Source organism: Ovis canadensis, chromosome 11 (assembly GCF_042477335.2).
Source record: "Ovis canadensis isolate MfBH-ARS-UI-01 breed Bighorn chromosome 11, ARS-UI_OviCan_v2, whole genome shotgun sequence".
Lineage (NCBI taxonomy): Eukaryota > Metazoa > Chordata > Mammalia > Artiodactyla > Bovidae > Ovis > Ovis canadensis.
In genome coordinates this window covers 31,649,223-31,676,847 of record NC_091255.1, presented here as the reverse complement: position 1 = coordinate 31,676,847, position 27,625 = coordinate 31,649,223, and the positions used below count along the sequence as shown (strand labels likewise).

The window sequence follows — 27,625 nt, the reverse complement described above, 5'->3', positions numbered from 1 at the left end:
CTACGAGTTCCAGATGCTTCTTTTTAATGTTGCATTGGAGGAGAAGGGAGGGAAGAAGGAGTTTAATAATGTGCAGCTCTGGAGGCTTAGGGAAGGGGGTCGGGGGGGTGGGGAGTGTTAGGGTTCAGGCCGAGGATCAAGTTTATGGATGTGTGGAGCCCGGCACAGCACAGGCCCGAACTGCAGTCTCCAGCACACGTACAGGAAGAGCTGACATTGCTGGCCCCGTGTGGAAAATCGCCCCCTCCCTCGCTGCCTCCCGCCCTCCCTCCTGCACATCCTGATGTGATTAAGGAATGCTCCTCTTGCTTGTTTGCCCTTGGTTGTTCCTGTAGCCCTCGCCTCACTCACTCCAGACAGGGTGTGTGTGCATGTATGTGTGTGCACCAGCCCGAGTGCCCACCCCTGCCAGACCCCACTGGTGTTCACCTCACCGTGCGTGAGGTTTCTTTCTGGGGCTGACTGTTACTGCGGTTCTGTGCGCAGGGGGTCTGTGTGTCAGCTTAAGCTGAACACTGCTGCCAGCTGCCCCGCCATCTGTGGGTGGTGAGTGGCTGTGAGGTGGGGCACTGTGGGTGCGTGCGTGCGTTTACTGCCACTGCCCGCTGCCCTGCTGCGTGTCTGGGGTGGATGACTGTCTGCTGAGGGTGCACACAGAGCCCGCTTTGCCTGATGCTCATCTCTTCCCTCCTCTTTGCCCCCCACCCCGCCAGTGTTAAGAGGCAGAGGGGGCTTAGGTGGGAAGGAACGTGGGACTCAAGGAGGGGACGGAAGCAACTGCAGCCAGAGGCCAGGTCAGCCGTCGGCCAGCACAGTCATTTGGCCTGCGGCGGTCTCCAGCGCCCGGTGGAGCAGGGCGGGGTTCGGGAATGAAATCAGCAGCAGGCCCGGGAAGCCAGATGTCAGCTGGAAGCTGCCGCTGGTGATCTGAGGCAGTGATAGAGTGGCCACCTTTGCTTCAGAGTCTTCAGAGCAGCACAGTCTTGGATGGGCTTCATTGGAATAGCTGGAGAACCCCACCCCACCCCTGATGACACAGGGCTCCGCTTCCAGGCGAGAGGTGGTTCCAGGGATGAAGCTGAGCCCATGATTCCAGGCCCTCCAGATGAAACCTGGGCAGGGAATAACGGGAAGGAATGAGCTGTCAGTATGGGAGGAGCCAGTGGGCTTGCTAAAGCCACCAGGGTGTCCAGGCTCTGGGCAGGGCAGAGCAGTGCCACCCAAGCTCTGGGTGCCAGCCAGGCTTCCTGGGCGGGGTAGCGCCGCAGTAGGCTCTCTCAGCCATGTTTTAAGGCTGAGGCAGGCAGTAGAAGGTGAGCAAGGTAGCTCTCCAGGGTACTGCAGGAGATGTCCTTGGGCCCCAGGAGCCTGCAGGACCAGATCCAGGGCGGCAGGCGAGCCCAGGGGCAGGGGCTCTTCCCCTCTCGCAAGGAGCAGTCCAGCTCCTGGCCCCAGATCTCGGCTGTGTCACACTTGTCTCCCTCCTTCCAAGGCCTCTTGACCAGACAAAGGTTGTGACCCACACCGTGCTGCCCACTTCTTCCTTTTCCCACGAGCCTCCTGGGTTCCTTTGTGTTAGTGGCCCCTGGGAAACCCTGCTTACCCTGGTCTGTGTAATTTCACAACCCTGCACTTCCTCGTTTGGTGTGAGAGCTGAGCCAACCTCAGACAAGCCTCGCTGACCCTCTTTTGACCTCAGTCAGGCTCAGCGCGAGCCCCATGATAACCCTGTGTATCACTGATCAGAGCAGGCAAGGGCAGTGTCTCCCACAGACCGGCCAGGGACCTGACTCCACTCACCCCGTCCAGGTTAACCCCTAAGACAGGAAGTAAGTGTGCAGAGAGAGCCTTCCTCCTTCCCAAGCCCTGGGCCACTCTGGAAGTGGGTGACACTGCGGGAGCCTGCAGATTGTCAGATGAGTAGTGGCTGCAGACGGCACCCCAGACCCCTGAGACCTCTTAGGTTAGTGGCCCCATCCTGAGATCCCGTCCCTCTCTACCCTGTAAGACTGAGTCACTTAAGGTGATCAGGAGAGGAAGGGGGTGCTATTTATTCAGACATCATTCTTCACGAGCAGAACAGAGCCCGTCTCCTTAAGGATGCTGCCGACACACCTAACCCCCCACCCCTCGATTCTCCTCCTAAGACAAGGCACTGCCTACCCACTGACACACACTGCTAACCACTTTCCGCAAAGCGTGTCCATCGGAATGCCACTGCAACGGGCAGTTGGAGGAAAGGGTAGCCTGTGTTGAGCAGGATCCCTATGGGCCTTCGGGAGCTCAGCTGGGCTGCTGAAGCTGGCCTTGAGCTCCATCTAGGTCTGGGGCTGCACCTGCACCTCTGGGGGTCATTGGTAGGAGTGCAGACTTTGGAATCAGTCTCACTGAGGGTTGAATCCCTGGTCTGCCGCTTGCTCACCGCGTGACCCTGAGCAAATTGTTTAACTCTCTAGACCTCTATTTGTTCATTTTATTAACTAGGGGTGATGATAGCATCCATTCACAGGCTGTTGTATTAAATGAGTTATTAATACGTGAAACATGCTTAGCCAGGTACCTGGCTTCATAGTAAGCACTCAGTAAATGACAGCTGTTACTGTCATAATCATCATCATTATTACCATCCAGTCATCATTCAGACCCAGGAATCTTCTGCTCAACCACCCCGTTACCAGTGCTAACGCTGTCCCTCCAAGGGAGCTCTCTCGGGCAGCTGCATGTTCTCCACTGACCAAGGCCAAGAGTGAGGGAGTGAGAAGTGGAGCCCAGGACCACCCGGGGAGTAGTGGCCTCTAAGAGCCGAGGCTGCGAGCAGGGAGGTGCCATCCCTGGGGAAGGCGCCTCCAGCCTGGCAGGAGACTCCTTGAGCTAGCCCGCCTTCTCCCAGTCTGTCCCGGCCTCTGGAGGGCAGCTGTGCAAGGTCGTGTCATGTGAATTCCTGTCATGGGGCCCCCAGCCCTCACACCGCCAGCCTGTGGTCTTAAAAAGAAACCAGGGCAAGGTCCGCTGAGCTGCAGCATCTGCTCCCTGACGCCGTCTGGGGCGAGGGCGCGTCCACGCCCAGCTCCCAGCTGTGGGCCAGAGTGATTCCTATCAGATCGTTGGAATGAATTACACTTCAGTTGGGTGGTTTAACTTTCTCTGTCGTTTCCCCCTTTGGTGAGTTTCAAAATGAAAATAGGCCCAAAGTTTGACGTTTGGAGTATGTGCAAAGAAGAAAGGGCTGTGACTATAGGCATGGAAGTAGATACAGTGTGGATCTATGAGTGTGCAAGAGGAGGACCCTGGAGTGCACAGGAGAGCCAGGGGAATACGTGACACTTCCCCAGGCTGAGGGGAGCACACACCATGGGGCCCTGTGCAGGGAATGGTCGAGAAGCCTGAGCTGAGATGCGGGAGGGACCAAAGGGTGGGTCTGGTCAGTGCTGTGGGCTCACGGTCTCCTCTCTCTCCTGACTTGCACCCCCACCGAAGGAGGAGGACGTGGTGATTGAAGACTTTGAGGAAGACTCGGAGGCCGAAGGCAGCGGGGGCGAGGATGACATCAGGGAACTTCGGGCCAAGAAGCTGGCTCTGGCCAGGAAGATAGCGGAGCAGCAGCGTCGCCAGGAGAAGATCCAGGTGGGGCCCGGCCAGGCACGCGGTTCTGGGGTGGGTGGTGGTCTGCCCAGGGCCCAGGGGAGGTGGGGGTGGGGGTGAGCAGGACACTCTCGCTGGGACCTGACTGGTTCCACCACCTGTGTTCTTCCTCTGCTGCTCAATTCTGGTTCGGCGCCTGCAGTCCCCCTCCTCCTGGGATCCAAGGCAGGGTCAGGTTCTTCCCCAAGAATCTGCTGAAAGCTCCTCCCCCTGTGATGATCTGTGATGCCGCACAGACCTGACCTTTCACATAGTTTCGGGGGTTTCCCAGTTCCCCTGAGCCTTGTGCAGACACTCCTGGAGAAACCAGGGTTGTCTATTGAGAACACCTGTTCTCGGGGGTGAGCCGGTGTCATGGCGACAGTCTGCGTGCATGTATTCCCACTGTAATAGCCGCGCCCCTCTGGATAGGACACGCTAAACCCTTCAGAGAGAAACTACTCCATCTCCACACCAGGATTCTCACATCAGCGGGCCTCTCGTGGACCCATGCTGTCCGTGCTCGCAGACTTTTCCTTATGGTTCTCCCAGGTCCAGCTCTTGTGCTGTAAGCTCACTTCCTCTTACCTATTCCTCTTATCTGTCAGGGCAGACGGGGAAGGGCCAGCCGCGCTCCTGCTTTAAGACTAGCTGCACACGTGGGGAAGCGCCAGTCCTCTTCAGGGATGTCTGTCTTCAGCCCTCTCTTCACCCACCTCTGGCCTTTGGCATGGAGCGTAGTGCGTGTGGTCAGGCCGACCTGATCAGGCTGGGCTCCACCACTCACCAACCATGTGTCTTGGGCACATGGTTTAACTTCTCGGAACCAGTTTCCTCATTTGCACAGTGAAAGTAGTGACAGCACCTCCCTCATGGAATGGCCGTGAGGCCTGCAGGAGCTGGTGCACGTCAGGCCCCAGCACAGCGCGTGGCATATAGGGTGTGCTCGTGGCATACCGAGGGCTGACAGCAGACTGATGGTCCACTGGACAGAGCCCTGCCCTGGGAAGAGCTCTGTCTGTTGGGATCCGTGGGCCTTTAGGCATGTGTGTACTAGTCGGCCAGTTGGAGTTAAGCGTGTGGTACCTCTACAGCATCACCGTCACGGTGGTATGGCCACTGCCTCCCTCTTTTCGTGATCTCTGTAAACCTCTGTCCTGGCCCTCAGAGCTTCATCCTCAGGATGTCTGTCTTCCTGAACTGAAGCTCTTTTCTTCCTCACCATCAGTCATCCCAAAAGTTGTCTCGATACCACCACCTCTATTTCTTGACTCTCACCCCAACAGTCATAGAGTCGATTGTATCAGAGGTCCGCAAGTACTTGTCTTTGTTGGTTCTTCATCACGCTTGAGTTCCCTGTGGCTTTGGGCCCTGAAGCCACCTCTCTACAGCTCACAAGGACCTTCATATTCTGTCTGTTGACCACACCAACCTCCTGGGCTTCTAAACCATCGGTCTTCACTTGCTCTTCTCCTTCCTTTCTCTTACTTCTTAGTCTTAGCATGCAGAGTTGACACTCAGCAGATATTTTTGTTCAGTGGGTGCATGAATGATACCAAAAAGAGCTTCATCTTTTTTTTTTATTTTAATTATTTATTGTTACTTTTTGGCTGTGCTGGGTCTTCGCTGCTGAGTTTGGGCTTTCTCTAGTTGTGGCGAGTGGGGTCTGCTCTTCACTGTGGTACTCAGGTTTCTCCTTGCAGTAGCTTCTCTCGTCTCAGAGCACAGGCTCTAGGGCAAGGCTCAGTAGTTTTGGTTCACAGGCTTAGTTGCCCCGCAACATGTGAGATCTTCCTGAATCAGGGATCACACCCATGTCCCCTGCTTTGGCAGGTAGATTCTTAACCACTGAACTATCAAGGAAGTCTGAGAGCATCATCTTAAAGCTCCTCACTGGCTTCTACGCCCTCATGTCTGCTTCTTTTATTTTTTATTTTTATTCATTTATTTATATTTGGCTGTGTTGGGTATTCATTGCTGCACAGGTTTTTCCTCTAGTTGCAGCGAGTGGGGGCTGCTCTCTAGTTGTGATGCATGGATTTCTCACTGTTGCAGAGCATGGGCTCTCGGGCATGCAGGCTTTCGTAGTGGTGGCACATGGGCTTAGTGGCTGCGGCTCCCGGGCTCTAGAGCACAGACTCAGTGGCTGTGGTGCACGGGCTTAATTGCTCCACAGTATGTGGGATCTTCCCGGCCCAAGGATTGAACCTGTGTCCCCTGTACTGGCAGACAAATTCTTTACCACTGAGCCACCAGGAACGCCCCCTTATGTCTGATTTCGTATCAGATCCTGTCTGTTCACTCGTTCATGCCCTCCTCTCCTCTCCATTCCCATCGCCACAGCTGCTGCTTTAGCCCAGGGATTGGCTAGATTGGAGCCAGCAGCCCTGCACGGCACAAGTCTGACGGGGTCCTGTTTACCTTGGAGTCTGTGAATGGCAGCTCCTGAAGTTGTGGGACCGGGTCTGTGAGCCAGGCTCACTGCCTGCAGTGCATCATTATACAGTTTCATCGTTCCCTTCCCAAAAGCGCCACTCCCCTGCCCAGGAATCGTCAGCACCTTTGCTTGCCTAATAAGGTTGAATTCCTTACTGTGGCATCTGAGGCTGTTCCCAGTCTGTTTTCCCAGCCTCTTCTCCCATTCCCCGTGAGCCCTCACAAGCTGTAGGATGTTGGACAAATGCTTTGACTTCCTTGAGCCCGTTTTCTCACCTGTCAGACAAAAGTGGTGACAGCACCTCCCTCAGAAAGAGTGCACGCGAAGTGCCCGTCCATCCAGACACTCCGGCCCCGCTGCCTGGACAGCGCCAACCCTCCTTCCGCCCACCATCCCCAGACGGCGCTCCCCTTCCCCACGCTCACATCTTGGTTCCTGCTGCTCCCTCAAGCCCAAGTACCCTTTTTTCTGCTCCACATTTCCTATTACCTGTTGAAATTCTATTCTTCCCTCAGTCCCCAGGCGAAACCCCATCTCCCCAGTGAAGCCTTCCCCGACTCCCCCCAGGAGGAATTCACCTCTCTGTTAAGTGCTCCTGTGGCACTGATTTATACTTCACTTGTGAAATGTATATCGTGTCTCAGATTACACTTATTGCTGGGTTTGTTCCCCCGCTGCACCATGAACTCCTTGGAATCAGGTCCTGCGTCTTCCGCTCAGTGTGGTAAGCAGTGCTGAGCACCTACCAGGCTGGTTACCAGGGTACATGGAGGCGAACCAAGGAAGTCCCGCCCCAGAGTGTCCACTGGCACGGAGGTCAGTGATGTGTCGTGGGAGCGAGCCCTGTTACCAAAGGGGAGTGCTGGCCGCTGGAGGAGCACGTGCCGAGGGGACCTGGCCTTGTCCCGAGCGCTGTGGACAGCCCGGCCTCCCCAGTGACGAGCAGTACCTGACAGCGGTCCCATGCGGGACTTGACTTCTGGTGCCTGTGGCCGCTGCTGCCTGGGGAGCCCGTCCAGCTCCCTCGGAGCAGGATGCTCGGGTCCAGGCACCAAGGGCCTGCTGCGGGCTGTCAGGCCGGGCGGCTAGGGCCCCTTTAAGAGCAGGCCCCACATGCGCCGCTGCTGGCGGCCTGCCTCCTGTCAGCCCTCTTCCTCCAGCCTCACGGCCACAGGAGGATTTCTCAGCAGAGAAAAAATTCCCCCCTTCCCTTCTCCCCGCCCCCCTTTAATGCCCGGGGCCCTTCACTTCCATAATTCTTCATTTTCCAGCCTTGAACGTAAGCCAGACACATCTGTCTGGCCATATGCGTGAACCCTGGAGTCTGTGCCGAGGTGGCTGTAAAACAGGGCCGGTGAAGGCCCTTCTGGGAGAGCACACACATGTGTGTGCCCTCAGGCCATTGGCTCCCTGCCCAGAACTACGGGGCTGCAGCGCTCCAAACCCACGTTAACCTTTTCTTATTTTTCCTCTTTTTGTTTAATTTAAGGGGGGAAAATCCCAAGGAAAAGGTATAAATTGTCCTGGGAGTGGGGGAGAGGCTCCTAGCTGGAGAGGCCATTATTGTTGGCAGGTACCTGGTCACACTAATACAATAAGGAAGAGAGGAGCATCGGGTGAATTAAGATCGGGGAGATGGGCTGTAAATTACACGGCTCCGAACCCCCTCCGTCTCCAGGGGTGTTAACCAAGAGGTGTAAGGCAGGTCCCCAGCTCCCAGCGCCTTTTACAGATGCAGCAAAACAGGAACCACACATGTTTGGGGAAGGGGATATGAAGATGGGGTTGGAAAAAACCCTCCCGGCCCCCATGCTGGCTGTAAAGTCCAACTGAGATCTGGGGCCAGAGCCACACCCCCTCTTCCCCCGCTCCCACCTAGACCCCTGGGCCTGCGCTCAGCTGCGGGATGGGGGGAGGCGAGGCCTGGCCTCCTCCGCAGCCTGTCCCTCCCCGCTTCCGGCGTTGCACAGAGGCTGGTGAGTGGGGCCGGCTGGAGGTCAGGAAAGGGGTGTGGGCAGCTCTCAGGACCTGTGCAGCTGGAGCCTCAGCACCCAGGCCGGGCCCTGGGCGCTGGGGGCCAAGTCCGCCCACCCAGGGAAGGCTTCGAGACCGCCTTCTCGGTTCAGCCCAGCCTTCGCCCACTGCCCGAGGCGGCTCTGCATCTTGCCCTGCTTGTGCCCACCTTGCTGCCTTCTGCCGAGTTCCTTTTGTTCGCATTGCCCTTCTCGGGAGGTGTCAGAGACCAAAGCAGGGAGCCTGGTTTGTCTGGGAAATTGGTCAGAAGTGTTTCATTCCTAACCAGGCCCCCAGGGCACAGCAGTCGCTGAAAATCCTCCTCCGGGCTCGAGGCGTGGCCTCTTGGCACCTCACCCTGGCCCTGTGAATCCCCCGCCTCCTCTCTGCCTCCACGAGGCTCTGCTGTGATTTGTGCTGCTGTCGGGCGGGGTCAGGTTTCCTGAGCAGTTGCAAACATCCCACCTGAAACATAACAGGCTCTTCCTCTGGCCACAGCTATTGTTTCCCTCGGCGTTATGGCCACAGCCTTGCTCCGTAGCCAGCAATGACATGTGTTCTGAAAATAGCTTTGCTCCCCTGTCCCCTTCCCGCCCACCCACCCTCCTGAAGATGCGGTCATTCCTTTGTGACGGCCCCAGGAGTTTCATGCTAAATATAGCTGCAGCCCATTCACACTGCCACCCAGCTGCGGGGGGCGGCGCTGTGGAACAATGGGGCATACACAGAGCCCCCACACCTGTATGGAATCCAGCGGAAGGCGGACACTCAGCCCTGGCTCCTAACTGTCGGAGACGGGGCGGGAGCCAGCGCACTACCCGGCCAGGGGCACGTTCACGCCAGGACAGGAAGGCACAGCAGCCCGTGGAGCTGGGCAAACGCCCATCCCAGAGCTCGCTTCAGCCACTCGCACCTCTCTGGCTCCGGCAGCATCCACAGGGGGCTGTCATCCTGAGAGAGGTCAGGCTTTTCGGCCAAAATACCCTTGGGCTGCTGCTTGGAGCAAGCCCAGGGTTGGCATGCTTGGCCCTGCCACTCCCTGTCCATTGAAAGGGCAGCAAGAAGTAGCAGGCAAGTCATCATAATTATAACCTTGAAAAAGACAGCAAGTATATGTTAAGCTCTGTGGTACCGACTCTGAATATCCAGAGAAGGGATCCTAAGCAGAAATGTTCCCATGAGCAACCCCCCTGCAATGAAGATGCTAAGGGAAGCCAGTGACCCAGGCTGCTTTGTGGAGCAGATGCAGTATCTGCACCCATGGATTTCTGCAGCTCAGAAAGGAATGCCAGTGGATAAGACTGGAAGCTCCCACTGCAGAGGGCGTGGGTTCAGCCCCTGGTTGGGGGACTAAGACCCCACATGTTGCACAGTGTGTCCCCAAAAACAAGAATGTCTGCCTGCAATGCCGGTGGTTATCTCACCAGCTTTTCCTAGTTTATATTTCATTCCCATTTTTCCAGGTTTTTAAATTTTTTTTAAATACCTCCACTTAACTTTAAATAGTTAAATACTCCATATAACTTTAGTTAAAGGAAAAAGAGCACCGTGAATCTCATAACAGAGATCAGCAGTCCACCGCCTCGCCATCCCCAGCTCTGCTCCCTAGTGGCTGCCCCAGATAGTCACCCCCACTGGATATATAAAAGGTGAAAAATGGAGTTGGGCAGGAAGAATGGAAACTGAAATTGGCTGTTACTAATATCAGGCATCTAGCTAGATACTTTCAGACACAGGATGAGCGTGGAAATTCGTTGTGTTACCACACTTCTCATTTCTGGTGAAGACATTGGTCTGGCCAGAGAGGCCCAGGGATCAACAGTCCCATCAGCCTGTGGCTGCAGTCCCTGTGGAGCCCTGAGCAGAAGGAAGGCCTGCTCTTGACCTGGCGCTGCTCTGTGACCCGAGCTCCTCCAGTTCCACGACTCCCGTGTGAACTAACGGCGGTGCCTTTATTTGTAACTCTCAGTGTCTCAACTTTATAAAAAGGTCAGCCTCCCCCAGTCATCCCCAGCACATCGAAGGAGGAACTTAACCTGTGAAGGAGCCCTTCTTGGGGACCCAGGCCCTGTAGCTTCCTCCTCAGATGTCGCTGTGGACCAGCCCCCTCCCAGGTCCCCACTAGCCTGCGCCAGGGTGCCTCTGGGCTTGAGAGAAAGTCAGTTACTGAGTGCCTTCAGACACAGTTAACTTCTTTCCTTCTTCACACTGGATGACTTCATGGTCCCTGTCACCCCTGGTCTGATCCAGCATGTCCACGCTTTCCCTAGGGTTCCCAGCTCTGCATCAGAGGACCACTGCGGCCCAGCCTTCGCCGCAACGAGAAGGGTTCCTAAGGACCTCTCCTTCCGGGTCAGCACACTTGACTCCGGGCCAGGGCCAGTCTGTCTGAATCACAGCATTCCAGTTGCGCCCCCCTCACCCCCACCAGAGGCTTCTGCAGCTTTTTGCTCATACAAACAAAAATAAATCTCACTACCGGCCTCTGAACTCCGCGACAGCATGCTTCCCCTCTCCCCGAGCGTCCCATGGCTCTGAGTGGGGACTTGGCACTCGCCCCACCGACATCACTTTTTCACTCCCTGCGCATCCTGTGTCCTTCTCTCACCGTGCGACCCAGGGATCAGAGTGGGACGTGACGGCCGGCACAGGCGCCGTGCACAGCTGCCAGGAATCTGACGGGTAAAATCTGGAAAAGTTGGGAGGGCAAATGCTAAACACACACACACACACACACACAGCGCCACTCAGAGGACCGGAAACACCGACACCCACAGACAAGGGCCTGCGATTCCCAATCCTTCCTCGTCTGAATTCTCTTAAGGGGGCTGGGCTAGTGTCATGACCCAGGCATGACCCCCCCCCAGAGGCCTACTGGTATCCCCAAAAGAAGGGGGAGCAGCTTCATCGAATCTCCTGAGACCCAGGAGGGCATGTGGGGAACAGGAAGCAGTGGTGCGGTGAGTCACTGGGCAGAAACCAGGTTAAGGGAAGTTGTCCGCGGGTGTCCCCGGGACCGGATAGTGGCAGCACAGCCCCGACCACCCTCAGCAGCTCGGTCCCACCCACCCCGGGGACCCAGCCAGGCTGCCACCTCCCCACGACGCCGTGGCCTCCGTTCACCTTTCTGGCCCTGAGCCAGCACTCAAGGAACTCAGACGGCGCACGCTTCCCTGGACCTTGTGCCTAGATTTTTCTTCCGTCCTGTCATCAAAACACCCAAGCAGGCTCAGCCCCCCGCCTCCCTCAGCCACCTGGCCTAAGGGCCCCCCCGGTGAGGAAGGCTGTTCCAAGGTCTTGGGAGCTCATTGTTCCCACAGGGTAGAAAGGGCAGCCAGTGCCACTTCCTTAGGGTCAGCCTGAGGGCCAGAGGGTCACTTCTGGAGGCAGGAAAACTAAGACGTGACGGGTCTATGCAGGGGAGGCAGCGGCAGAGATGTCATCCTCAGGCAAACCCGACAAGGGGGCTCATCCTGCCGCTTCTCACCGAGAAAGACAAAGGTCTGGGGGCCCGGGACACCAAGAGCACGTTCCTGGCAGTGGAAAGGCAGCTAGAGAGCCCTGAGACCTGGGAAGAGGGGTGACAGGAGCAGAGGCTGGAGCCCCACCCATGAGGAGAGGCTGGGGTGTTTGCTGAGCTTGAGCGGGGACCGTTTCTTGTCCTCACAAAATACCCACGCCATCACACATGTTCTGTGTCGACTCACTCACACTGAGAAGTAATATTTTTAAAATGCCCAGGCTGAGTTCGATGGAATGTGTGTCACCCACTGGCTGGCAGCCCCAGGGCGAGGGCCGGGGACCCGGGTTCCTGGGAAGGTGGCCCGCAGGCCAGGTGCTTTCCCTCCCCAAGTGAGAGCCGCAGGAGACTGCAGGCAAGCCCCTGGGCCACATTTCTCATGCCCGCCGGCGCCCTGTGCCTTCCACCAGCTCTGGTGGCAGTGGCAGCAGCGACTTACTCAAAGGGAAAGGTCCCCAGCAGGTCACAGAGGCGCCACCCCCGGCGTTCGGAGGCATGCCCTTTCAGTTTTAGTGTCACTGCCAGCGAAACCTGAACACCTTCCTCACTGACTGTTAGTGGCCAGGGCCCAGCCCATGGGCCCCATCTCAGTTGGCACGCACATCTCCTCCCCTGCTCGGGGCTCGTGTCTGTGTGCCTGCAAGTTGGTGTGTGGCAGGAGGCCACAGGAGGGCAGGGCAGGGCTGGGACTTGCGCACCGGGCCCCTGCCAGGCTTGGTGTGGTGTCCTCCAGCTCCACACTTGGGGGCACGGGGTCTGGGCAGATGCCCACAAACCAGCTTGCTTCCTGGCCATGGTCCCCAGAAGACGAAGCAGCCGGAGAGTGACCAGGCCCCTAGTGACAGGTGGACCCAGAGCCTATCTCCCAGGGTCTCCGCCACACGTGCCCTGTCAGACTTGAGAAAGCTGGGCTTTTCCAAATGGGTTTGGAAGCGACCCTGAAAGATGGGAACATGTAAGACTGACAAGCTCCAGGCCATGAGCTTTCCGAGGTGTGCTGCCCAGACCACTGGTACTGCCCGAGGGGTTTTTTTAGTGATGCGTAGGAGACACGCTGACTCCTTACTGCGGAAATTCAGCTTGAACTGGTAAACATGCCTGGGCGCTCAGACTCCCGATACCACGTATATTATTTGCTGAGCCACAAAAGCGAGTTGACTTGAAGTCCATCTAAAGAAAAACACCAAGTAAACAAGCAGTATAGATTGTGCAGAGTTGTGGCAAAGCAGCACGGGCGGAACACAGACGACCCCTGCGTAGGGAGCACCCGGCTGCTCGGGGGAAGACGGTCTTCATTCTCGTCAGTCCAGACGGCATTCTCTACAGACATGTGACTTGGGATGTCATCTGTCCCTCTCTGTGGACTCCTGCCACTCTGGGAGACAGTGGTGTCAATTATTAGTTGTCAGCATCACTTTTTTTTGCATAGGTTTTGAGGTGGTTCTTTTTCTTTCTTTCTTTCTTTCTTAACTACACAGTGAAGTAAGTGGAAATGACAAATTCTGTCTGAGTATATGTGTGTGTCTAAAGTATCTAGATTAAGAAGTACCTCCTGTATTCTCAGTAACGTGTGTGAAGCCACTCTCCTGCGCCTTGTTGATTTTTAGCCCCAGGTCTTCCTTTCAGAGCCCCTTTATTTTGAATGCCATCAGGGTCCCTTCTCAGTCCCACGTGGGGTTTTAGTCACACCTTGTTCCCCAAGCCTTTGGTCTCCGTGGGTTTGTCTTGGGCCAGCCCCACGGGGGGCTGGCTGTCCCTCTGGAGCAGGGGTTGAGGCTGAGGGGGCAGGGTGCTGATGCACACGGAAGAGTCAGGGCCCGGGCTTGCCCGGCACTGGCGTGCTCATCCACCACTCTGTGTCCCCGTAGGCTGTCCTGGAGGACCAGAGTCACGTGAGGCAGATGGAGCTCGAGATCAGACCCTTGTTCCTCGTACCAGACACCAACGGCTTCATTGACCACCTGGCCAGCCTGGCGCAGCTGCTGGAAAGCAGGAACTACATCCTGGTAGTGCCCCTCATCGGTGAGTCAGGGCCGGGCCCGCCCTGCACATGCGCAGCGAGGCCCCTCTGCGCGCACGCGCCGCAGCCCGGGGGCCCAGCAGGCAGAGCCCCGCCGTGTGTGTAAGACAGGATTTGCAGGGAAGTCGGGAATGCGTGGGGCAAGGGAGACTGTTTAATAATCAAAGCAGTTCGAATTATTATGGCTGATCCGTGGCTTAAACTGCTTGAGCAAATGGACTCCTGTGTCCCAGCAACCAGAGGCTGCCCAAGCCCAGCCCTTGTTTTTATCCTTATAAAGCTCGCAGTAAAACAGCAAAGCTGGTTCCCGTTATTGGTAAACACTCAGCCCTGGCAGATAACGGCAGTGCTGCTGGGTGGTCTGGCAGGGAGGCTGGGAGGATTTTGAAGTGGTTAGATGCCTTTGGTCTGATGGGCTCGTAGCTTTTCACGATCATTCTGTTGGTTCGAGGTAGCGTTATTCTGGCCAGTGTCACCCTAAGGCCAGGCCGATGGAGGCCCTCCAGCACAAGCCCGTGGCTCCCGCCTGTGGATTCCTGCCACTTGGGCCCTCACCACTGTCTGGTCGCTGTTTGCTGGTACAGGGTCATCGTCTCAGGGCCGGCTCGCGCACTTCCACCCTCAGGCCAAAGGAGCCCAGCTGGGCCATCTCCAGGGACTGTCTAAGGCACCCCTGGTTCTCAGAGCCCTGTGGTGGGTCGGCTTCAGGAGGGGCCCCGGGCTTCTGTCTGTACAACTCATACAGCCGCTAGCGCCGAGAGCTGTCCTCTGGAGGGAGGGGGTCTGGAAGACGACTGGGAAGCTAGGGCTGCTTAACGTCCCCTCTCAGCAGCCACTTGGAGCAAGTTTGGAAGCCCTGGCCTCTAGACGGTCTGCCAGACTGGCCGTCTGCCTGCCAAGCCACCTCTGACATCCATGCCAAGATGTTCCATTGGGCCTTCCCTCCCAGTCCCCAGTGTCTTAGTGCCAGATGAGGGTGGAAACAAAGGGCAGGAAACATCCGCCCCTGCAGAGGCTGTAGAACCCTGGGGGGTTGTGGGAAACACGTTAGCACCACCTGAGAATGTTGGCACTGAAGCGGCCCTCGGCCCGCCTCCACCCTCCCTGTCTTCCTTCCCCCTCCCCATGTGGCCTGGCCAGAGCCTCTTCAGCCCAGGCCCTGAGACCCACAGGAAGGTTTTCTGTTCTTCAGAAGTAGAGCAGCTTGTCTCCCCAGGGCCAAGCCAGACCCTCGTGTTGTTGGAGCCACCCCTCTGCCCTCACTGGGTCCCGGGTTGGGCAGCTTTCAGGAGAGCAAGTCCCTGTGCCCTCCTGCCCAGGAGATTTTCAGGAGTAAGAAAGTGAATTGGGTGCTCTTTGCTGGATGGTCAGGAAATGGGGTAATTGAGAGGCGGCCACGTCTCAGGCTGTTCACCTAAGTCTTGGAAGGAGCCTCAGACACCACCCCAGCCCGACGAGTTCTTGGTCACCAGCACCGATGGGGCCCACCATGTGCTCTGTCTCCTTGTTCCCAAGGTCGCCCATGAAAGGCAGAGCTGCAGCCCTTGGCCTTGGTGAGCTTACGGGCCAGTGGGGGAAGCCAGATTATGTGGGAAGGGAGCAAATATATAAGGGGGCCCAGAGGAGATGGCAGCTATAGAATAGTCAGCCCTCAGGGGCGCCGGGAAATGCCAGCTCTGTCACAGGAGAGCGGGCCCCTGCCCTGTGCCCAGGGCACAGAGGGTTAAGCTGACAGCCTCCCCGCTTGTCTCTTGTGCTCTTTAACCTGCTCCATGCTCCTTAGGCCTGACCCCAGCATCAAGAAGCCCCGCCTGGTGCAGAAGCACAAACAAGCTTCCCCTTTGAAGCCTGTTTAGTTTGGAAGCAGGAAAGCAGATTTTGGGATAGAATACTAGTTTTTCACGTTTGATGTTCTGTTTGGTGTACCATACACTCAGCCACCACTACTCCGCAACCTCAGCCATACATCGTGTGGACGCTGCAGCTTCAGGTTGCTGAAGGCATGGGGGGGGGGGGGGGTGGGGTGGTGGTGTGTGTGTGTGTGTGTTCGTCTTCCCACATGGGCCCTTTCCAGAAAGTGTCTCTGAATACCCAGACAGTGAGTGCCAGGCTCACCATGGAACAGCATGCTCACGCCGACTCCCCGAGCCATGAATCACTGCTGAGGAGAGGCCTCAGACCCCAAACTCTCCCCGGAGCCCCCAAGGAGTGCATATTTCCCACTTGACCTCAGGCTCTTGGCTGGAATTTTGGAAAGAATCTTCACCAGAAAATGAAGCCGTGTCCCAGACACATAGGCAGGCAGACACACACACACACACACACACACACACACACGTGCAGTATCAGAGGAGGTCAAAGTGCCAAGGGGATGGTTCAGGGGACTAGCAGGGTCCCTGCATGTGAGGCCGTGACCCCACTTCCCACCCCGTGACCTCCTCGCGCTCTGCCAAGGACAGGCATAGAACAGCTGGGGGCCCGGGTGGATGAGGGAGGGTGCCCCTCTCCCTCTAGCTGCTGCATACCCTTGCCTTTCCTGAGGGACCCTCTTGATTTGATTCTATAACTGAGGAATGTGATGGAGGGGCCAGGTTTCTTCCTCTGAATACAGCAGCTCCAGAAAATCCCTGTAAATCCCTCCCAGGAGAAGGGTGGGGCCCAGGGGAAGAGGCAGAAAAAGGAGAGAACACTTGGAACATCAAGGGCATTCTTGCCCGCCAAGGGCCCCCAGTTTCATGGGAAGACTCCTGTGGGGCCACGTGGCCTCCGGGGTCGGGTAGAAGTTGCCTGCGAAAGCAAGGCCTCGGGCGCAGACAGACAAGACAGACATGATTGTTGAGGCTGATTCCTTGTGGGACTGTGTCTCCTCAGTGATCAATGAGCTGGACGGCCTAGCCAAGGGGCAGGAGACAGACCACCGGGCCGGGGGCTATGCCCGCGTGGTACAGGAAAAGGCCCGGAAGTCCATTGAGTTCCTCGAGCGGAGATTCGAGAGTCGGGACTCTTGCCTGCGGGCCCTGACCAGCCGTGGCAATGAACTCGAATCCATCGCCTTCCGCAGCGAGGACATCACTGGCCAGCTGGTGAGACCCAGGGCAAAACGGGAGCACTTGAGCCAGCCTTCAGAACAGGCGCCCTGGGAGGGAGGGGCTCAAGGCAGGCCCCCCAGCCTGGACCTCCTGCCCCTAGGGGGCATCCGCCATCGAGGCCCAGGAGGGGGTTCCTTGTCCCCCGGGTAACTCTCAGCACAGTGGGACCTGGCCAAGCAGGTCCAGGGCGTGGATCGGCGGGCCACTGAGATGTGACCCCAGCGGCACTCACCCTGTCTTCTTCCAGGGTAACAACGATGACCTGATCCTCTCCTGTTGCCTCCACTACTGTAAAGACAAGGCGAAGGACTTCATGCCCACCAACAAAGGTAGTGCGCCCCCTCCCCCTCGGGACCTTCCCTTCCCTCCCTGCCTCGTCCTGCCTGCCTCAGCCCTAGGTCCCTTCCCTGACTCTGGCCTGGGAAGTGTAACAATCAGGGATGAGGCCTGATACAAGCCTGAGGCCAACCCAGTTCCTCCCCAGCACACAACCACCCCATGCTGGAAGTCAGACCCCACCCCCGACTCCCCCAGCCTCAGGTGGACCCTCAGCCAGCTAAGGACGGGCCTCACCCAGGAAGCTGGGCTTCAGGCAGCGAACTTTCCTCCTCTGCATGCATCCATTTCCTTTCTTGGGTCCTCAGTGAGTTCTCTGACAGCAAGAATGTCTTTATGATTCACTGTAGCTTATTCCGGCCATGGTCTCCTGAGCCCAGCCCTCTGCCGCTGAGGACAGTCCCTAGCGGTCCCTAGGGCCCCACCTCCCTGTCCTTGGCCATGCTCACCCTCTCAGTTCATCCGTGAATGTTCACCCTGTATCAGGCCAGGGTGGAAGTACTTCCCCAGCTAGTAGTGGTCCTTCTCTTCCTGTCTCTCTGGTTGTGTGACATAGCACTCTGGAGGCAGGTGGGACCTTGCAGATGGAGCCCTCAGCCCGGTTTTCAGAACCCTTTTGGTGAGCAGAAGCCTGTCAGGTCAGAGACTCTCTTCGGGGTGCTTGAGCACCTTAACCTCATCCCAGAACTGTCTCTTGCCTGAGCTGGCCTCTGAGAGTCAGCGAGGCTCAGGTGTTGGTCCTGGCTCCTGGGACTCCAGCCCTTTCTTCTTCGGGAAGGAATTCCTAGGCTCTCCAGCTCAGTGTCATCTGCACAGCTGATAATTCCCAGCTCTTGGTCTCCTGTCTGCATGTCTGCAGCCTTCTTGTCCTCTTCTCTGTGTTGAGGTCGCCCAGCCCATCTCTGCTGGCTTCCCCGCCCTGCTGCCCGGCGGGCCCGGGACTGCCTTCCCTCCAGCCTCCTCGCGCGGCTTCAGCACCGCCCTTGCCGCCCACAGCCCTGTACCTGAGGCGGGTGACACGCCCACAGCTGCTGTTCCTCAGAGGGCCCCAGCTACGTGGTACGCCTGCACCGTCCCTAAGGGGCAGATCCGGAGCATTCAGGGGGGCAAAGAGGAGCCCCACTGAGCCCAGCGGAGGGGTGGGGCTCTGTTCCCAGGCAGCTTCCTGGAGGGGCACCTTCTGAGGGCAAGGTCGGCCGGACTGCAGAAGGCCTTGTTGGGAAGTACGGTTCAGATACCGCTGTGGCCCCACCCAGCCTCAGAGCTGTTTCTTTCTCAGCAGAGACACATTTTGGCTTTGGCCCTAGTCTCCCCAGCCCCCACTTCACCCCCAACAGCCTACAGGAACCCATTGGCATCCTGGGGACCGCCCCTATCAGAATTACATCAGCAAGGGCTGGTGTAATCAAACCCCATTTGTCAGTGTGAATTCTTAGCAGATTAACTTGTCAGATTCACAGAGAAACCATCACCAAATGTTTATGTGTAAACGATGTTGAATTTTAAAATCATGTGGATTATGGCGGATGGGGCCTGACAGGATGACAGTCTCTGGTTTCTAACAAAGTGAAGTTACCAGTGTCAAAACAGAGGATGTTTATTGTTCAAAATGTCTCAAAGTATCCACAGAAACCCCTGCAGACCCCTGCCAGCAACTCCGGGCCTCGGTTGGCTGCCGTGAGGCCTGGGACTCGCCTGGTCTGAGTCCCAGGGCAGGAGCAGTGGGGCCGTGGACAGACCCGGGCCGCCTGCTGCGAGCCCCACAGGGCACTGCCCGTCACCCCGCCCCGCCCACACACCCTCAAGCTGCTGGGCGTCTCAGAGCATCTCCTCTCCCCACGGCCGCCTTCCTCGCCCTCTCAGTCCGCCACGGCCGCTCACCTCCCACCACACCCTCCTTCCGCCGCTCCCCTTCTCTCACCACCATCAACCCCGCGAGCCTCTCCTCCCTCTTCCCCCAGACTCCTCCCAAGGCTGACAGCCAGCTCGCAGCCTCCCTGCCTGGAGCTGGCAAGCCTGAAACTGCTCAGGTCTGACACGGATATTTGCAGTCCCCCAGCCCCACCAGGCCCCCGTGGTCAGGAAGCCCTGCAGGACATTTCCTGGGCCTCACTGCCTGCCTGCCTGGGGATGAGGAGTGGACCTCCCACCCGGGGGACCTTAGCGGGGGTGGGATGTCACTTGTGAGAGTCCTTGGCCCCAGTTTAAATTCTCCCCGATACATTAGTATTAAAAGGTTAAGGAACTGGGGGGAAAGACATCCTGCTTTAAAAAAAAAAAAAGGTCATCTAAAAGGAATGAAGGCGCTGTTTGTGCTGACATAGAAAGATCTTTAGAATTTCAGTGAAGTACAGCTAGTATGACTGTAGCATTACAGGAAAAAAAGCTTATATGACAAGTATCTATGCTTGTAAATGTACATAAAGAAATTTTGGAAACATACACAGCTTACCCTGGGACAAGACAGAGACATGAGGAAGCTCACGGGGCGGCTGGGGGACAGTCAACTTTACCTTCCTTGTTCTGTGCTTAAAAGGTTTATACCACAGACGTGGATTACTTTTATTCAGTGGTGGGAATCTCTGGGCTCTAGCCTCAGGGCCAACTTGGCTGGCCTCTGCCGGGGGACCCTTGCCCTCCTCTCTTCAGAGCTAGCACCCCTCCTCACATCCTGGGAGCCTTGGATATGTTTCATATTCCATCTTGCATTTCCTACTTCTGAATACCTCAAGCATCAGGCTACTGGCCTTGGGGCGGGCAAGATAATGCAGAAGAGAGTCTTATGAGCCCAGAACTAGCCCTGCAGTCAGAAGGGACAGGAGGCTGCTTCTCCTGCCTCAGCTCAGAGTCCTGAGAAGAGGGGTGTGCAGAGGCTGGCCGGCTGGGGGGCTCAGAGGGCACGAGGTGGCCCAGTCCCATGCCGGGGGCAGGAGTGCAGAACAGAAGGCCAGCCCAGGCCCGTGACGGCCCTCCCTCAGCCCGCAGGGGAGAGGCGCCCTCTGCTCATGGTCTGCGTGAGGGAAAGGCCCTGTGGGAGGGCCAAGAAATGGTTGGCCTTGAGCCCCCCGGACTGCTTTCCCCTCCAGAAGAGGAGAGGCAGCCAGGGCCTCCGCGTCCTGCTCTCTGAGTCCCCGTGCTCTCTCGTGCCCACAGAGGAGCCCATCCGGCTGCTGAGGGAGGTGGTGCTGTTGACGGACGACCGGAACCTGCGTGTGAAGGCGCTGACCAGGAACGTGCCTGTGCGGGACATCCCAGCCTTCCTCACGTGGGCCCAGGTGGGCTGAGGGGGCGCAGCCGCCCCCCACGGAAGCGCTCCTGAGAAGGCCGCCAGGTGCCCGGTGTAGCACAGAAGACACCCACGCGCCTGAGCCACCAGTCCACCCAGACAATAAACCATCCTCTTCCAACCCACGCCGTGGCCGTGCTGTGGGGGAGCTGCTCCTCACAGAGCCCCTCCTAAGGGTGGGCGGAAGTGCTGGGACCCTCCTGGGCTGCCAGGATTTAGCAGGGAGGTGGCTGGCTGCAGTGATGGCAGGCGGGCGAGCCAGATGGGCCGCCCCATGCCCAGCCTTTCTCCCTCCCCCTGTCCAGATCAAGGGCCAGCGGAAGGCCTCTTAGCCCGGAGATGCAGCCACTTTCTCAGCTGGAGATGGCGCAGGGCGGGGTTAGCATTTCCATCAGATGCAGGTGAAACCATGGGTCCCCTCAGTCTTCAGAAGCCCTGACCCGAAAGTGTCCAAGAGGCCTTGGTCATGAGGAGAGTACCCAGGAGGTCTGTCAGGGTCCCTGATGCCTGTTTGACCCCCAGAGACCCCATTTGGGTTCTGAACACCATGTCCGGAACAGCAGCCCTAGGCCCTCACCTCTTCTCCCCCCGCCCTGCTGCTCTTCTCCCTGCCCTGCCGCCTGGGTCCCCTGTGCTTTGCCACCTGCTCTCCCCTCAGTTGGTCATGGGTCTGTAGGGAAGGGCCCTCTGCCCGCTCAGGCCCATGCCCCCTGGGTTGCCTTTGCCTGCTCCCTCTCCCCTCAGTGGCCTTCCTTTTGCTCTCTTCCTGCTTCACAAAATTTCTTCCCAACTCCCCCTCCTTTTCTCCCTCCTGAGCCACCCCCCTCCTCCCCCCTTTCTAGTCCTTCCCGGCCCCTCAGTCCCTTGCCATGGAGCTTCTCTGACTCTGCTGTGGTACCTGTGGCAGGAACCTAATGTAGCTTTCCTGCCCCTGACCTCCTTTCCCAAGCCCCTGTGCTCTGAGCAATGCTCAGAGTAGTCTGAGGGTAAGGCAGGCCAGTGCCCACGAGGAGCATTGCCTGACCTGGGGTTTGCACCCCATTCATTTCTAGCTCTGCCCTGGAAGGTGCAGGGGCCTTCTGGCTATGCTTGGAATTTTTTGTTGCTTCTAGCTGGCACCTGTGTTCAGTCTCCCTCTGGAGGCTTCCTACCAGGACTGTGTTCTCCCCCTAAGCCAGGGACAGGGCTGGAGGAAGACTTAGGGGAAGACAGGATGTGGAGGCGAAGCCAGGAATCAATTTTAATGGGACCAGTGGGGAAGTCCCCCAGAGGCCCCTGACTGACTACACAGCCTGCCCAGATGATGGGAACAAGGCAGTGCCCTCCCCGAAAGATGTGGCCAGAAAGATGGGGAGCAGGAGAGCCACAGCCCATGATTTGAGGGTACAGGGCTCAGAAGACTGGGCTTTGGGGTATAGGGTCCCTGGCCTCTTCTTTGAGATCCCTTCTCCAGGATGAAGGTTAATGACTGGGTGGGTGGGAGACCCCCATCCCTCCTTTCTGTTCCATTTGCAGCCCTGGTTTTGTTTCCTGAATAAATTTTCAGTTATAAAACATACCTGAACTGTTGCTGACCTGTCTCTGGGGCTGGGGAGGGAAGGTCCAAGCCACTGCACTTGTCTGAGGGTGCTGCTTCTAGCCCCAGCACCCACCCCCGTGCGCCCCACCCAGCTCCTTGTGCAGGGCAAAGAGAGCCGCTGGGTCCAGGGTCCTTGGTTACTGCTTTATTGCTGTTTGGTTCGAGTATAGAAAATGGAAGCGGCTCTGGAAGAGCCTGTGTACAAGGTAGGAAATATACAAACGAGGAGGAGGGAGCTAAAGAGACCACGTTCCAGCCCAGCCCAGCCTGGGCTCGGGGTGGGGGGCCGCCCAGGGCGCATGCAATAAATATGGTCCGGGGCCCCAGGGAAGGGAGGGGGGACCACCGCGGGCGTGGGAGACCGGGTAGGCCAGGGCCGTCTCAGCCCTCTGACTCCAGAGGGCCGGAAAGGTGAGCCCTGGGGCTAGTGCCACTTGTGCAAAATGAGGAACTTCACATTATCCGTCCCGGGGCGGGCGGGGGCTGGGGCGGGGGGGCCCTCCGGCCGGCTCAGTCCCCTCCCCGCTCCCAGCTCTGCCCAACGCTCCGACCCCAGCGGGGAGATTCACAGTGAGAATGGGTGTGGTCGCAAGGGCCGGAGGTAGGGCTGGGAGCGCCCCAACAGTGGCACCCCTCCCCCCACAAGAGCAGCACGGAGCCGGGAGGTGGGGGCCGACGAACCACAGGAAGAGGCGGAGAAGGGCCGGGGGTCTCCTTTGGTCAAAGCTGATATCAAAAATATAAATCTCCCTTCCCCCAACCCACCCCCGTCCCGGGGTTTCCTCCCCCACCCCTACCCCCACCCCCGGGCTAAGGCACAAAGCAGTGAGGCCAGGTGAGGCCGCCGACCCTGTGGCGACGCTGCCGCGGCTGCTACTGTCGTCCGGGCACGGGGAGGTGGGGGGCACCCGCCTGCTGGTGGCCGCCGGCGCCGCCGGGGGGCGCGCCCGGGGCCACACGGAGGCCAGAGGTGCACTAGGTGGGAGAGAAACGGTCGATGGTCCGGCCGTCGGGGCCGGCGGCCAGGTGTGCGCCCTGGCTCAGCACCTCGGCCGCCTTGTCGGGGCTGAGGCCCAGCTCCGCGGTGAACTTGGCCAGCGGGTAGAGGCTCTCGAGCGCCACCTTGGGGTCGTGCAGGAAGTGCGTGGTCTGAGCCAGCAGCTCGGCCGCAGCCGCCTTGTCCTGCTGCTTCAGGCTGAGCTGTTCTGCCGTGAGGCGCGCCACTGCAAAGACGCCCTCGGGGAAATCGAGCTTGCCCTTGCCGTCGGGGCCCGGGACGCCGGGGAGCCCCCCCAGCCCCGCCAGCGCCCCGGCCGCGCCGGCCGCGCTGCCCACAGCGTGCATCTTCATGTGACTGATGAGGTTACGCTGCTGGGCGAACTTGCCCCCGCACACCTGGCACTCGTAGGGCTTCTCGCCCGAGTGGATGCGCATGTGCTCTGTGAGGCGGTACTGGCGTGTGAAGCGCATGCCGCACGCGTCGCACGCGAAGGGCTTGAGGCCCAGGTGGCTGCGCATGTGACGCGTCATGGTCCCGCGCTGCGTGAACTTCTTCCCGCAGATGGTGCAGGGGTAGGGCCGCGTCAGCCAGTGCGTCTTCTCGTGCTGCCGCAGCGTGGCCGGGTCCTTGTAGCTCTTGTCACACGACGCGCAGCGGTACGGCCGCAGCAGCTCGCCCAGGCCCCCTGGGGCCCCGGCCACCTTGTCCCCACCGCCTCCAAAAGGGGGCCCGAGGCCAGCGGCCCCCGCGGCCACCTCCGCCGCCTCGGCCCGGCCGTACAGCGCCTCCTCCTCCTCCACGTGCGCCTCCACGTGCGCATTCAGCTGCTCCGAGCTGGGGAAGCCCTTTCCGCACGGGATGCACACGTACAGGTTGTCGCCGAAGCTCTCGGGCTCGCCGTAGGCCAGGTGCGGGCACGGGTAGCCCTCGAGGTGGCCGCCGGGCGGGCTGGGGTCCTCGCTGCTGCCCGTCTCCTCGCTGCTGCTCTTGTAGTCGTCGCCGTCGCCGCCCGCGCCAGGCCCGTCCAAGCTGCCCGCGTAGCGCGGCGGCGGCGCCAGGCCAAGCGGAGGGCCCCCAGGCGAGGAGGCCGGGTCCCCGCCGCGCTCCTCGCAGCGTTCGCTGGGGGAGCCGCGCTCGCGGCCCAGCTCGTCGCCGTAGCTGCCCAGGCCTGGCTCGTGCTTCATCCAGCGATAGAGGAGGCTGGGCCCGTCGGGGCGGCCGGGGGGCTCGGATCCCGGGCTGCCGCCGCCACCTCGGAACGGATCCGGAGGCGGTCCGGCCTCCTCCAGCTTCTGGAAGGGCAGCGGCGGCAGCGGTGGCAGGGTGAGCGGTGGCTCCTTGTAGGCGGCGGGGCCGGCGCTGGGAGGGCTGTCTGGGCGCGGGGGCAGCTCTCGCTCCCCTGGCGGTCGCTCGGGAGGCGCGGAGCCCGGCGGGCTTTTCTTTGACAGGTCCAGGCCGCAGAGCGGGGAGCAGCGGCGCTCCGGGGCGCAGAGCGAGGCTGCTGGGCCGGGGCCCGAGGCGTACAGCTCGGCGCAGTGCGTGTTCACAGCGGCCTCGGGGCCCGACGGCGGCTCGGCGGTGGGCGGCGGCGGAGGCCCGGCCGGGGAGGAGTAGCAGGCCTGGATGACGGGCGTGGCGGCCCGCAGGCCCCGGCCCGGCCTCCCGTAGGGTGCGTAGCCGCCGCCACCGCCGCCGCCGCCCCGCAGGTGGCAGTACTTGCCGTGGCGCTTGAGGCGTTTCTTGCACAGCGCCACGAGGTCGGGGATCTGCAGGTAGCTGGCGGCGGCCAGCACGGCGCCCAGGCTCGGCTCGGCCCCCGGGGCCACGGCGGCCGACGCCGCAGCCTCCGCGCCATCCGCCAGGCGGCCGGTGTAGATGAAGTCCAGCACCAGGCGGAACACGGCCGGGCTCACCATGTCATGGTCCAGGTTGAGCAGGTTGTCGTGCACCACCAGGGACTTGAGGTAGGCGCTGCTGGCCGCCAGCACGTTCTTGTGCGCGCGGAAGAGGGCGTTCTGCACCACGATGATCACGTCGCACAAGAAGCCCTTGGTGCGCTGGTTGTTGAGCTGCAGCAGCAGCTGCCTGGAGTGGCCGGGCGCCTCCATCGTGTCCAGCATCGTCTGCCCAGCACACTCTCCTGCGGGGACACACACCGGCGGGGTCAGAGCCGCACCGAGCGCTGGCTGCCTGCCCCCAGCCCAGCGCTTCTCCCCTGCACTTCCCCTTCCCCTCAGCTGGGCAGGGGCAGGGGCATGGAGCACGGCGGCCTGGGCCCTGGCGGAGAATCCGCGGCCTCCAAGAGTGGGCGCCTGGGCCGGCCGGCCTAGACCAGAAGAAGGAGCCGAGACCAGCCGGCAGAGAGGAGGCCAGGCTGGCCGGCACCCCCAGGCCCGGATGCAGCCGGGCACTCTGCCTGGGTTCTGGGGGCTTCCGAGGAGAAAACTGTTCCGGCGAAGCGACCCTTGTGGAAACAGTTACCCGATTTGAGGAAAATGTCCGCTTCAGGAAAAGTCATTCAGGGCTGAGAAGTTTGCCCAAGTGGGATACAAGGGAGCCGAGTGAAAAAGCGCCTCCCGCCTCCAGAGAAGTTGCCCCAGTTGGGGGAAGAGGTCCGGAGGAGGGCAATGCGGTGCCCGCCGTGCCGCCGCCCTGGCCGGGGGCTGTCAGACCCTCGGTTGGGGCCCCGGGCGGCGGCCGTGGCGCGGGAAGCGGAGGCAGCGGCTGCCGTGGCGGGCAGAGCACGAAGGCCGGCCCGGCGCGGGGAGGGCGTTATATCGGGGCAGGAGGCTGAGGCAGGAAGCAGGTGGGGGGGAGGGGGGAGCCACGCAGCTCCCAGGGGAGGGAGGGGGCAGCGCCCCGGGCGGGCACGGCATACAGCCGGCTGCGGCCCTGACCCTGGCCTGCGCCCCACCCGCGTCCCGGCCCCGGCCTCGGCCTCCGCTCTGCATTCGCGGGCCCGGCGCCTCCCTCCCCGGCTCCCCTCGGCCCCTTCTCCACGGGAACTCCGCCGCCCCAAACTTGGGGAAAAGTTTCCCAACTTCAGACAGGCCGGGAGGAGCGCGCCAGCCCCAGTCCCTCGGCTCCCAGCTTTTCCTCTCGGCCCCCAATTTCGGCTGCCAAGCGGCCGCCGGGCCTGAACCGAGCCCTGAGCACCCCGGCCGTCCGCTCGCCCGCCCGACCCCATTCGCTGCCTAGTCCCCAGGGCCTCGCGCGCGGCCCGTTACCTGCGGCCGCAGCCCGGCCGGGCTTCCCTCCCCGCGGCGGTGGCAGCTCCTAGTCGGCGCCCCACCCGCCCCGCTGCCAGGCGCCGCGCTGTGCCAGGGCAGCGCCCCTGCCAGCCCCGCCCGCCAGCTCCCCTTCCCTTCCCCTCGCCTCTCCAGCCCATGTGCGGGCAGAGCCGGCCCCGGGCCGCTGACCCCGCCGTGAACCCGGCGCAGAGCAGCGGCCCGGCGGTCCTGAGTCCTCTAGGGGTGACACCCGGAGCCCTGAACGCCAGCCGCGTTGGGGGCGCCAGCGCCGGAGGATGCGCCCCAGGCGGCCAGCGCGCGAGGACCGGGCTGTTCGGGTCCCCTGTCCCTCCCCCGTCCCCAGCCCTAGGACCCACCTGGGGGGCATGTCGGAAGCCCCGGGCCCGGCTGCCGGCGGATCCAGGGGGGGACGTGGCTGCGCTGCGCTGCCCTCCGCCCGCCGGGCCCCCGGTCGGTCTGTCCTGCTGGTCCGTCCTCCCCGCGTCCTGGTCGCGTCTCAGCCCCGCCGCGCTTTCCGCACACTCTTATCTGGAGCGGCCCGGGCCGGCGGGCGCTGCTGCAGCTATGGCGCCACCTCGCGGCCGTGCGGTACTTTGCGCGGCACAGCCACGGCCTCCTTCCTGCGCACCTGAGATGGAGGGAGGCTCGCAGATGCCGAAGTGGACCCAGGAGTGGGGCCCGTTCTCAGATTCAGCCTTCCAGATGTGTCCACCTGGAGGCCCCAGCCCCGGACCTTCGAGCCCCACAAAAACCGGGGTTTTGAGCTGAATGTTCCTGTGTACATATTTCTAAATTCTGACATTGTCCCAATTCAGATAAGTCCGGCCTTCAAGGAAGGGGCAGTGGAAGGGAGGAGGCTTCCGAAATCCTAAGGAAGAAGATAGACAAGCTCTTAAGGGTCTCTCATTAGATATCCCTGGATGGCACTCTCCATTTGTACACCGGCCCCCCAATACACCCAACCTCACTCAGCCACGTGGGATAGGTATGCACAGAATAGACCCGTTTGCACCCAGACCCTCTCCATGCATTGACACCCGTGAGCGTGCATGTTTGCAGACGCACACCTGTCCCTTCTGGAGTCCAAGAACCGGCTTTCTGTCATACTCAGGGTACTGCCATATAGAGCCCTCCATGACCTGGGCAGAGGTGGTACCCAAAACCCCACCCTGAACTTGCAGGCCTCTACATGGAACCCAGGAAAGGTGACTGGAAATGGCTGGACAGAGCCTCTTGGGGGTCCCACAGAAGCGACCCAAGCCCCCAGATTTCCCGTGTGAGCTGTGTTGAGGGACGACCAGCTTGAGCGACCTCCTCGAGAGAAAAGTCACAGGAGGGCCTGCAGCCCGGGATCCCCCGCAAGGTCCTGCACCCCACGTGAAGGTCCAGTTCTTTCAGGTGACGCCCCCTCTAGGAGGGAGGAGACCGGGCGCTGGAGCGATGGCGCTTGCACAGCTAACTCCGGAAGTGTCC

The 27,625-nt window shown here is 60.1% G+C and overlaps 2 protein-coding genes and 1 long non-coding RNA gene across 5 annotated transcripts in view; 1 reads left to right on the top strand and 2 right to left on the bottom strand.

Moving 5' to 3' along the window:
* The window catches only part of SMG6 (SMG6 nonsense mediated mRNA decay factor), a 200,378-nt gene extending 178,498 nt beyond the window's left edge, over nt 1–21,880 (top strand). For both annotated transcript variants that reach the window (XM_069603023.1, XM_069603024.1), the window contains exons 15-19: nt 3,478–3,624; nt 13,460–13,613; nt 16,483–16,694; nt 16,948–17,029; nt 20,190–21,880. In XM_069603023.1, the coding sequence (XP_069459124.1) occupies nt 3,478–3,624; nt 13,460–13,613; nt 16,483–16,694; nt 16,948–17,029; nt 20,190–20,320 (726 nt within the window). In that variant the 3' untranslated portion in view covers nt 20,321–21,880. The remainder of the gene's footprint in view (nt 1–3,477; nt 3,625–13,459; nt 13,614–16,482; nt 16,695–16,947; nt 17,030–20,189) is intronic.
* Nucleotides 4–8,459, bottom strand: LOC138447358 (uncharacterized). The gene is made up of 2 exons (XR_011259805.1): nt 8,241–8,459; nt 4–1,112 (listed from the first exon to the last, which is right to left on the bottom strand). It is a non-coding gene; the product is annotated as an uncharacterized lncRNA (long non-coding RNA).
* Nucleotides 21,881–22,031: 151 nt separating the features above from the next.
* HIC1 (HIC ZBTB transcriptional repressor 1) lies at nt 22,032–26,683 on the bottom strand. Of its 2 annotated transcripts, none has more exons than XM_069603050.1 (2): nt 26,509–26,683; nt 22,032–25,041 (listed from the first exon to the last, which is right to left on the bottom strand). In XM_069603050.1, the coding sequence occupies exon 2, from the start codon at nt 25,019–25,021 to the stop codon at nt 22,877–22,879; it is 2,145 nt and encodes a 714-aa protein (XP_069459151.1). In that variant the 5' UTR covers nt 25,022–25,041; nt 26,509–26,683; the 3' UTR covers nt 22,032–22,876. The 2 variants fall into 2 exon arrangements, with proteins under 2 accessions (XP_069459151.1, XP_069459150.1); XM_069603049.1 differs by lacking the exon at nt 26,509–26,683 and adding an exon at nt 25,383–25,510.
* Nucleotides 26,684–27,625: the final 942 nt, after the last annotated feature.

What these genes read in the sequence shown, in the direction of transcription:
- HIC1 (XM_069603049.1), bottom strand. Translation starts at nt 25,419, where the DNA reads ATGACTTTTCCTGAAGCGGACATTTTCCTCAAATCGG. An exon ending in GGACATTTTCCTCAAATCGG is followed by an intron (nt 25,042 to 25,382) that starts GTAACTGTTTCC and finishes GTGTCCCCGCAG; the next exon opens with GAGAGTGTGCTGGGCAGACG.